At 36.7% G+C, this 10,721-nt stretch overlaps 1 protein-coding gene across 2 annotated transcripts; it reads right to left on the bottom strand.

Annotated features, from left to right (window-relative positions):
* Nucleotides 1-463: 463 nt before the first annotated feature.
* Nucleotides 464-1,609, bottom strand: LOC108995520 (peroxisomal membrane protein 11A). 2 transcript variants are annotated; one of them, XM_018971097.2, is made up of 2 exons: nucleotides 687-1,609; nucleotides 464-615 (listed from the first exon to the last, which is right to left on the bottom strand). In XM_018971097.2, exon 1 carries the CDS (start codon nucleotides 1,474-1,476, stop codon nucleotides 709-711), a length of 768 nt encoding a protein of 255 aa, XP_018826642.2. In that variant the 5' UTR covers nucleotides 1,477-1,609; the 3' UTR covers nucleotides 464-615; nucleotides 687-708. The 2 variants fall into 2 exon arrangements, with proteins under 2 accessions (XP_018826642.2, XP_018826641.2); XM_018971096.2 differs by having other exon boundaries at nucleotides 464-599.
* Nucleotides 1,610-10,721: the final 9,112 nt, after the last annotated feature.

Raw genomic sequence — 10,721 nt, 5'->3', positions numbered from 1 at the left:
ACTGCCATAGTTGTATGGACCTTTCCTAATTGTTTTAATCCATACTCTTTCTACATAGGTGAATTACTACTACTTTTTCCCATAATCAAGTAAAGATATAAAGGCTTCATTTGGAACGAATGATCCAAAATGAAAAGAAAAGAAGCCCATTTAAAGTGTGTTTTACATGTTTGCGCCTGGAGAAAAGATGGTGGGGATAACCAAACATCCTATATTCCTAACAGAATATGTTTCTCTAAACAACGTCAAATTTGCCTTCATCATCGAAACAAGGGAAACAATGGATAGTTTTTGCTTTTAAACTCATTTCCTTCTTCCATCTAATCAACGCCATGCTAACTCCATTTTAACTGATGAATCCAAATTCAAATTTGTAAGCTACAATAAAAGAGATATAAAAACTTATCTAAAATTTTGGGCATTTCTAATCAGTCTGATCAGACAATTTTAAAATACGCCGATCTAAAATAAATCGAATCATATTGATCAACTATCCCTGAATAGTTTTATTCATGAAAGAACTGTGTAAAAGAACCGGGTAACCTTCATGGTGCTCACATTTGTCTCTCTTACAGAGTTATCTTTCTGTCTCACCCAATCTGCGGATTACCAATCCTGAAGTTTATAAATCAACTAAAAAGTTAGAAACGTTAGAAGAAAAACCCACAAGTGCCCCGCAATCATACCTTGCGAAAAAGGCCACCAAACTCAGCAAGACACCCAGTTCTTATGAGTGCTAATCAGCGCCGATAACAGCCCCGCACATGAAACAAAAAGCGGAGCCGAAAGCCGCCCCTTCCCGTCACGAATATCTGCCAACGCCATTAGTCCATCAGCGAAATCTTGAACAATAGAGAGCTTCTTCATCAGCTTCTTCTCTCTCAATTTCCTCAACCTCTGCTCCTCTTCGAGACACCCATTTCCCCTCGTAACCGCAATCTCAATAGTCGATTCCAAACACAACTCATCTTCCTTAATCCGCTTTAAATCCATAAATTTCAACGAGAGACTACCCATATAGCCGATAAACTCGGCCCAGGCACTGATTTTCTGCAAATTACGCGAGTATTTGCTATCGATCAGACCCGATTTGGAAAGCCAAATAAACTGCTCGACAAAGTAGTACAGGCCCTCGCCCCCATTGGCGATGATGGAGAGGACGAGTTCTTGTTTCGAATCGAAATGGGAGTTCCTCAGAGCGTTCAGGTCCTGGACGAACTTGCCGAGCCGGAAAGCCTTCCGACTGAGCCCCACGCTGGTCTCGAAGCTCTTCAGTCTGCCGGTTAGGGTAAGGGTTTCGGGGAGTACCGAGGAGGCGAGGATGATCTTGGTGGCGTACCTGGAAATCTTGAGAAGCTTGTCCACGCCATCTCGCTTGGCGAGGTAGGCTTCGAGGTGGTGCAAGAGGTCTCTTTCTTTAGGTTTCGGGCTCTGAAGAGAGGTCTTAGCTATTTTTGTCGAAACTTTCGACTCCATGGATGTTGCACAGAGAGCCTGAGAAAGAAGAGCAAGCCCAACGAAATTTTCCAACTCAATTATTTCTGGAAAGAAAATTATTGGCTATTTGAGTCCACCTAACGACATCGTCTCTTCTTTCTTACAGCCGTGCCGCTCTGGGAGATCTCTGAAATGAAATCGGTTACAGATTTTACGCATACGGCGACGTTTGGTATGTTTAACTTCGTCAGCTCATTATTGTAATGCGTGCCACTAGAACGGCTTGCACGCAACCACCAATAAACATTCGCCACACGGCAAATGTGTCCTCTGCCATAGTACAAAATTCGCGGAAGGTAAAGGTTGATCGGATACATAGATCAATATTAATATTGGTTTTATTTCAAAATATATATATATATATATATTAATATTGGTTTTTTATATACATATGCATTTTACATATTAACAAAACTCTCTACATTATATTAACATCTTTGAATTAAATAATAAAATATTATTTTTTAAATTTTTTTTCCTAAATTTTTTTTTTCTTGATATGCTTCAAATAAGTAATTATCAATCTCATTCGATCCTCTTTAATTTTTCTGTTTGCGTTGTTGTTGTGAGAGAGAGAGAGAGTAGGAGAGAGAAAAAACAGTAAAATAATGTTTTGAGAGCGAATGGTATTTCTTTAAATTTTGAAGAAATATTGTTCATAGTTATGCAAAATTTTAAAGATTCATAATCCAATGCAGACCAATTTGAGGAGATATTATGCAAATGAGTAATGATATAAACCACACTCTCATCCTATTTTGATCATACTAAGTAGTATGTTGCATATTCAATACCATTAGATTATAAAGAAACATGCAATAAATGATAATTTAATGATAATAAATATGTCACATCTTACTTAGTGAGATAAAAATAAGATGATAGAATGGTATCTAGAATTTTCCTATACGAATATGAAGATGAATATGAAGATGCATAAGCCTCTACCAATGCTCTAATCTCACTATTATTTACAAATCATCTCAACTCATCTCATCTCACTATCGAAACGGACCTAAATATTTTAGTAAAAACAAATCCACGAAAATAAACTGACGTGTTAAATATAAATATAATAGGATCGATTTTATGTGTTAATTTTTCTCACTTGATAATTAAATTCAAACAAAAACTTAAATCTGTAGTTTATTAAAGAATAATGTCATTTATAAAAGAAATATAAAACAATTTTATTTATAATATATAGAGGACATGATTTATACAATTTTAAAGTGTTCAAATTTCATATATTTTTTTAAATAAGAAAAATTTAAGATTCACATGAAAAAATCAATTTTCTCATAGTAGAATCCACCCCATTCTCTTTTAATATTAGGTATTAGGTAGTGTATTAATAACATACTTATAAAATAAACATTTTCTTGATTAAATTCCAGCGTTACCCCTGTGTAGCTCAAACATTGGCAACTCGTAGTCTTAGCACTCGGTTGGGGGTGGCTCCGACTCCGATGGAGTTGGAAAACCCACCTCTGACCTCCAACGCAAAAAACTACAAATTACTAATTACAATTTGACAATAGTTTTCAATTTTGTAGCACCATCAACCTCCAATCTCAAGCATCCTACATTGTTTTGGAAATTAAAAAAAAGTTAGAGCTAAAACATTATTTTAAACTAAAAAAAAAAAAGGTTTTTTTGCTAATTGTATTTCATTTCTCACCAATAAAGGGGGTTCTCTATCCCACAGTGCGTCTGTCTCAGTCATCCGCAATTATTCTAGGGTTCACATCTAGCTCTACACAATAATAAAAATTATAAGTTAAATAATTAAAACATTCAAAATATGTAAATAATCACTTATAAGCATAAAGTTATTAAAGTTATTAGATTCAAGTGTATAACTCTCAGCATTGACGGTATCTAGTTCACTGGGCATTGAACTAAGTCAATTTTGTATGCAAACGAGGGTCTACACGGTGGTCGAAGACAATTAACTCCAATAAGCATCCAACACGTGACCTCTGGTGCTAAACACTGACTCAAAGGCAACTGCAGTGATAGGAATGACTAACACATCCCGGGCTATTCGGGAAAGGACTGAAAACTTGGTGGAATTAACATTCCACCAAGTAAATTATTGAAATACATCACTAGGTGGCTTGACATCTTCCATAAAATAACGCTCAATCTTATACTTACACTACATAATATTCCTCGATGCACGGATTTGATGAAACCGTTGCATTAAAACAAATGAACTCGGTGCATGTGTGTCATCTAAGGAAGATTTCGACCTAGTTGGTCGTGAGGAGCTACCACCTTCGGTTGAAGACTGACCACTGCTATTGTAATGGTTACATAAGTCATCACTATCACATCTCAGCTCTTTAATAAACTAATCAGACTTGTCATCACATAGGACATCCCTAATCTAAAATTCTACAATAACCAACTTATATTGGGGGTCTAGGATCGTAACTACAAATATTAATCTATTTATTTTCTCAACATCCCCTAATATTTATTATATTTAGATTTCATCCTCATAACCATAACATTCAACAATCCGATAGTGTCAGTACAACTCTGCTGCAAGTGGTCATAAAACTCCAAGAGCTCATCTAGGTACATGTTTGCAGTAGGATATCTAGAACAAGACATCCGCATAGTTATGTCATAAAATAATTTTAAAAATTGAACAAATTATCTCACATTGGCCCAATCAACTATGTTAGGCGCACTGAGCCCCCTTCTCCCCCCTTTTGACTCCAATAAAGCATACCTCGAGCTCTTATCTTCGACCTCCATTCGCTTGAACACTCTTTAGTACTTGTGCACTACATGCAACATCATGTATGTAGAGTTTCATCAAGTCGAAACGAGATCTCAAGTTATTCTGTTATTGCCTTAAACTTGCCAAGCCTTAGGGGGAAAGCTCTTACATATCCCACAAAGTTGCAGACTTTGGTAATAGAATCATCAACCTCCTTCAACCCCTCGGCAATTATGAAGTTGATGATATGAGCACATCATTGAACATAGATAAACTCTTACTCACGAATGATATACTCTTTTACTGTCGTATTCTACCTAAACCAATCAATTGCAGTGTTATTGACACTGACATTATCAACTGTGATATAAAACACTTTTCTAATCCCTCAATCATTTATACAATCATCCATCTCCTCCCCCAATAGACAAATCCTTGTGATTAACAATTTCTTTGAAGTTAATAACACGTTTGTCCAATGTCTATTCACTGTCAATAAAATAGGTTGTGATACACATGTAGCTGACATTGTTTATGGGTGTCCATGTATTATTCATAAATGACACTTTCTGACCAATGGTAATAAACATCTCTTTCATCTTTGCCTTCTCCTTGGTATGCCTCTTCAAACAATCTCATATCGCGGTATACTATGAAGGCATGAAAAATCATGACTCAAGAGTGGGCACAAATTTACGGAAGCTTTTTTTTCAATGGTGGTAAAAGGCATCTCATCACAGATGATTATTTTCACAAGCAATCCCTCAACATCTTCTCATTGTATTGAGTGATTGATAGTTTCTTAATTTGTGTACCATTAGTGGCCGTAGAAGTTTCGTAACTAAACTTCGTCTGATCATTGGCCACCAACCCGTTGTGTATCTTATACCGTTGGCAGCCCATAAGATGTGCTATGAATACAAAGGTGCCTTACTTCTTCGAATGACAACCACAAAGTTGCCTACAGTGGTGAAATCTTGCCTGCAGATTCTCACGATCATCTATAATTTTTATGAAATGTTCCCATGTCCACGACTTTGTTTTACTAGGTCATGGTAATCGATCGACTGCCCTCATCTTCTGTATCTATTGGAACTTGACTACTTGCACAAGAAGTAGCTGTTCTAGGTATGAGTCTAAGGGTGGAAGTGCTTGTCAGTGTAGGAACTATGGCATCCCCTTATGGATGATCGTCTCCAGTAAGTGAAGCATCCATATCCAAATCAACTATGCTGAAAAAAAATAATTAGAAGCAAACAAATTAGAAGAAAAACAACATATGCTGCATATATATATAGTTATACTTCGTAGCAGTAAATCCATTGTGCAGGTTAAAGTTTCAATTTTGGCCACTACATAAAATTCTACAGCACAGTAGCCTTTGAAAGGTTTTTTTTTTTTTTAAAGAAAAACAATTTAAGAAAAGCACCTCTAATATTATAATAAAACAATGTTAGTTTCCAAAACAACAACAGTACAACTAGAATAAAAATTATACATAAGCAAGTGGGTCCTTCCCACTATGAGAATTTAGCATTGAAGGTGAAATAGAAATTGGGGGCATGCTTTCAAAAAGGTTTTTGGTTGCTGCCCACTGCATAATTGAATGCGCATATCGATTGAAGGTGCAACGTATTTTCCAGATTTCTCAACTTTGTAATAATAAGAGAGCAAACTTTATGTCTTAAATAATAGGCTGAGTTGTCCAATCCGTAGTGGCATTTGAATCTTTGATTGCTAGAAGAGTGTTTAAAGAGTCCCCCGCAATCACAATTTTCTCAATAACTCTATTTTTAGCCTCCTGTAACCCTAACAGCAATGCTGCAGCTTCCCCATTATTGGAATTTTGGCAGTGAATGTGTTCAGTTTGCACAAAAATAATAGAACCATCCTCCTTCTTGCAAATGGCTGCAGCAGTTCTACCCACGTCTCGAACTACTAACATCAACAGTTAATAGGCAATGGTCCTTTGGGATAGCTTTCCAGTTGTGACTTATATTAATTGATTTATTGCCCCATGCGTCACAATATTTCTTATATGTTCTTAAATTAGAGGACACAAAAGCATGAATCTCAGGTTTAAAACTATTATGGACAATTTTGTTTCTTAGGAACCATATACCATCCATGGCAATAATAGCAAAGATCTGGAAGTAGTGATCATCAATAAAAGGAATGCCAAACTCTCTTGATGGAACTAGTATGCAGTTAAGCCATTGACTCACATTATTGTTTCCCAAAATAGAAATATTCATGGACTAAAAAGAATTGCGCCACAAAATTCTAGTAAAAGTGCAATTGAGAAAGAGGTGAGAGGGGATTTCTTCACCAAAGTTGCAGATGGGGCATTGTATTTCATCATTTTGCATTGGAAATGAATTTTTCAGAAGGGACTGAGTAGGAATGATGTTGCTCATGACCTTCCAACAAAAGAATTTTAACCTATCTTGAATTTTAATCTTCCAAAGTTTTTTTACAAGGATTAGCATGAGTGGAATTTTGGTTGGAGTTCATATCTAGGGTCCCAACAATAGTAGCATAAGCTGACTTGATACTGAACTTTTTCCAATTATGATGACTCCAAATAGGCTTATCAGCAATGGTATGGTAATTGTATTGAGCAAGAGGGATTTTCAAAATCTCCATCACAGAGCTTTATTGGAAAAGAGCTTGTAGAAGAATGGTGCTCCACTTCTCGGTTCTTCCATCATCAATTCAGAAACTTAAAGAGTGGGATCCATGTGGATTGAGTTATCCTTTGGAATTGGAGAGGATTGAGGGACAATGGGGATCCATGGTCTTCCCAGACATTAGTATTAACACCATTGTTGATCTGGTAATAGAGACTGGTTTTTAAAAACTCCCTTTGCTTGAGGATATCTTTCCAGACCCATGAGTCTGTAGGTCTTTGAGAAGCATTGAGAAAGGAAGTGATTTTCAAATACTTGTCACTAAGCATTTTAGTCCAAATATTAGTACTTCCCAGAGTAAGATGCCACCCAATTTTACAAAGGAAAGCTCTATTAAAATCTGAGACAAGTCTAATTCCCATGCCACTCATAGATTTTGGTCTGCAAATAGACTTCCAGGATTTGAGAATAAGATTATGATTTTTTTCCAGGGAAAACCCCACTAAAATTTCATGAAATTCCTATTTATATTACTAGCAACATTCTTTGGGATAGAGGTAGTGGCCATAAAGTATGAGGGTATTAAATTAGCTACGGATTTTAAGAGAGTAGTTCTACCAGCCTAAGACAATAATTTCAATTTCCAACTTGCTACTTTGAAAGAGATTTTCTGTTGGATATCTTGGAAGTTAATATTTTTTGAGTTGCCAAAAGTGAGAAGGAAACCAAGATATTTAATGCCGGAAGAGGCATTTTTAAAGTCGAAGACATTCTTGACCTCAAACTTATGTCTAGGGGAGGTGTTGTCACTGAATTTAATGGAGGACTTTTGAATGTGAACCCTTTGTCCTGAACATGAGGAGTACTTTTCCAGACAACTTTTGAAGCTAGAGGTAGTTTGAGTGGTAGCTCTACCTAAGAGAATGAGATCATCTGCAAATAGAAGATGAGTGATATGGGAGCCATTTCTAGTGATAGAAACACCCCTCAAATGACCCAACCTTTCTTCTTTCGCTATTAACCTAGATAAAACCTCAGTGCTGAGAATGAAAAGGAAGGGAGAAATGGGTTCAACTTGCCTCAATCCTCTTGTTAGTTTGATGTAACCATAAAGATTACCATCGATGATCACAGAATAGGAGACTGTGGTGATACATTGTTTGATCCAATTAATCCAATTTGCATGGAATCCAAGGCTTTCCAAGATTTTGAAGATAAAGCCCCATTCCATGAAATCGAAAGCCTTTTCCATATCAATTTTGATACCCATAACACCATTTTTTCCTTTCTTTTTTCTTAAGAAGTGAAAAACCTCTTGAGCAACAATGGTGTTCTCCTGAATGTTTCTACTTGGGATAAAAGTAGTTTGGTACGGAGAGATGAACCTAGGGAGAATTTGTTTGAGTTTGTTAGCCAAGATTTTTGCTATGACTTTGTAACAAACATTTAAAAGGCTAATTGGCTTGAACTGGTGAACATTATTGGGATTATTGGTCTTTGGGACAAGTGCAATATGGGTATGATTAATTTTTTTGAGATGTTTACCACTTCTAAAGAAATTTTTTATGGCCGCTTTGAAATCAACTTTAATGATCTCTCAATAGTTCTTGTAGAAGAGGTCAATGAAACCATCAGGACCAGGGGTTTTGCTAGAAGGAATTTACCTTAAAGTACACATTAGTAGGGATTTCACAAAGAAGGGTGTTGTCAGAGGTTGTAAGTTTTTAAGGAAAAATTTCCTCCAACTCAGGTTGAATCCTAGGATTGCTTGTTGTGAAGATGTTTTTGAAGTGTTCCAAGGAAGTGGTTTGAATGACCTCTTGATCTGAAGTCCAGTTTTGGTTACTAAGTTTGATGCTGTCAATGGAATTTGTACGCCTCCTCATTGTAGTTGACAAGTGAAAGAATTTAGTATTAAGATCAATGGTAGTCAACCATTATAGTCTGGACTTCTGCTTCTAAAGAATCTCCTCTTTTCAAAAGTTCATTCAATCTAACTTTAAGATCAGCCTCCTCAATCAAGATTTGGGGGGTTTGGATCTCTAGCTTGAATATCCAAGAGGGAGTTGTTAGTATCCTTTATGGAAGACTGGATATGTCCAAAGTGGAATTCGTTCTTGTGTTTTAGAGCTTTTTGGACCACTTTTAGTTTTTTAAGAAGGATGTAGCTTGTGTTGCCCACAAACCGATTGTTCCAAGCATTTTGAATGACCATTTGACTAGTGCGGTCCCTAGTCCAAAACTACTCAAACTTGAAACCAATTTTATGAAACTTGAAACCAATTTTATGAAACTTCCTACTAGAAGTATCAAGAAAGATAGAGGAGTGATCTGAAGCATGAATAGGTAGATGTTGAAGCATAGTGTTTGGAAACAGATCCATCCAAGAATGGTTTACTATACCCCTATCAAGCACCTCTCTGATATGACCAATAGCATACCTATTATTAGTCCAAGTGTACTTTGGCCCATGGTATCCTAGATCCATCACTCCATTCCTATTCATATAAACTCTCAAACCACTCGAGTTTGAAGAACTAGCAAAAGGTCTTCCCCTTATTTTCTCACTTCGACGCATAATAGAATTAAAGTCACTAATATCTAGTTGAGGTCCATCAAAATTGTCCACACCATAATTTAATTTTTCCCAAAAAAGTAGTTTTTTTTTACTGTTTTGAGCAGGGCAATATATCAGATTAATAAGCCAAGGAGTGTGGGAAGGATACGTACACAACCATTGAAATTATATTACAATGAACAAGAATAGGTTCTAAGTCCAAACCATACATCCACATTACTAGTAGTCCTCCCCATTTATCATATGAGGGAGCAAATATATACATCGAAAAGCCTAACCTATTCATAATAGTAGAGATATTCACATTAGTCAAAATTGTCTCCGAAAGGAAGACTAGATCAGGTTTATAGGTCCTGATCATTGCCCTTAATCTTCTGATTGCAAGGGGTCAGGCAAGACCCTTGCAATTCTAGGATAAAACCTTCATTTATGGCTTGGTGGTAGTTTCAGCCCTGCCACTTTAGCCTCATTAGTAATTCAAAGAGATTGTAGAAAGGTAGAACAAGTAGTTTTACCCAAGATGGTCTTTTCCTTCTAATAGGGTGTGAATCTGATTCTTTTTTATTTCCTCCCTTAGGACTCATTACTTTTGGATTTTGTTGGCTAGAAATACTCAGCAAATGGTGCATCCTCATCTCCATTGAGTCTCCCTTTAGTTCCATCTCCAAGAAATGTTGTTTCCTCTGATCTCTCTTGAGGAAACTCGAACCTATCTAGATCCACATAGGTTTTAGTTGGAAGTGTGCAGTGAATGTCTAGGGTTTGGGTGGTTGCGGTGTTCTGAAAGCTAAAGGAAGAAGATGGGTTTTGATTCTAGGTTGGGTTTCAAAACAGCTTGCGACGGGCTTCCTATTTTTGGGTTGGGTCTTAGTGCTAGGACAGATTTTCTAGATGGGCTGGCCAATAGAGAAAGGGAGTGATTTGTAAGGCTGAGGTCCATTGGGCTTTTGAGGTTCTCAAATTGGGCTAGGATTTGATGAAATAATTTTTGACCCATTGGTTTTTGTTGATCTGCCGGCATTGCACTGTGGTTCGAACTGATGTGAATTAAAGCCTTTGGGTTGTTGATTAATGAAGGAGGCGCAACTTGAGCCGTTAGATCTTCTTTAGCATTTTGAATGGTTGAAATTACATTGATTGATGTAATCTCCTTAGGCCTGGCATATGCTGTTGATTCGAAATCTGGTTGTAGGAAAAGACTTTTTGTACCCGTCCCTGCTGCTTTTGTCTCCTTTGTTACTTGATTGCCACATTTCCCAGTGAAAAGATCTCTGAAGCGTAT

The sequence above is a fragment of the Juglans regia genome, chromosome 6 (assembly GCF_001411555.2).
Source record: "Juglans regia cultivar Chandler chromosome 6, Walnut 2.0, whole genome shotgun sequence".
In the NCBI taxonomy this organism is placed as follows: domain Eukaryota; kingdom Viridiplantae; phylum Streptophyta; class Magnoliopsida; order Fagales; family Juglandaceae; genus Juglans; species Juglans regia.
This window is presented reverse-complemented; position numbering and strand designations above follow the sequence as displayed.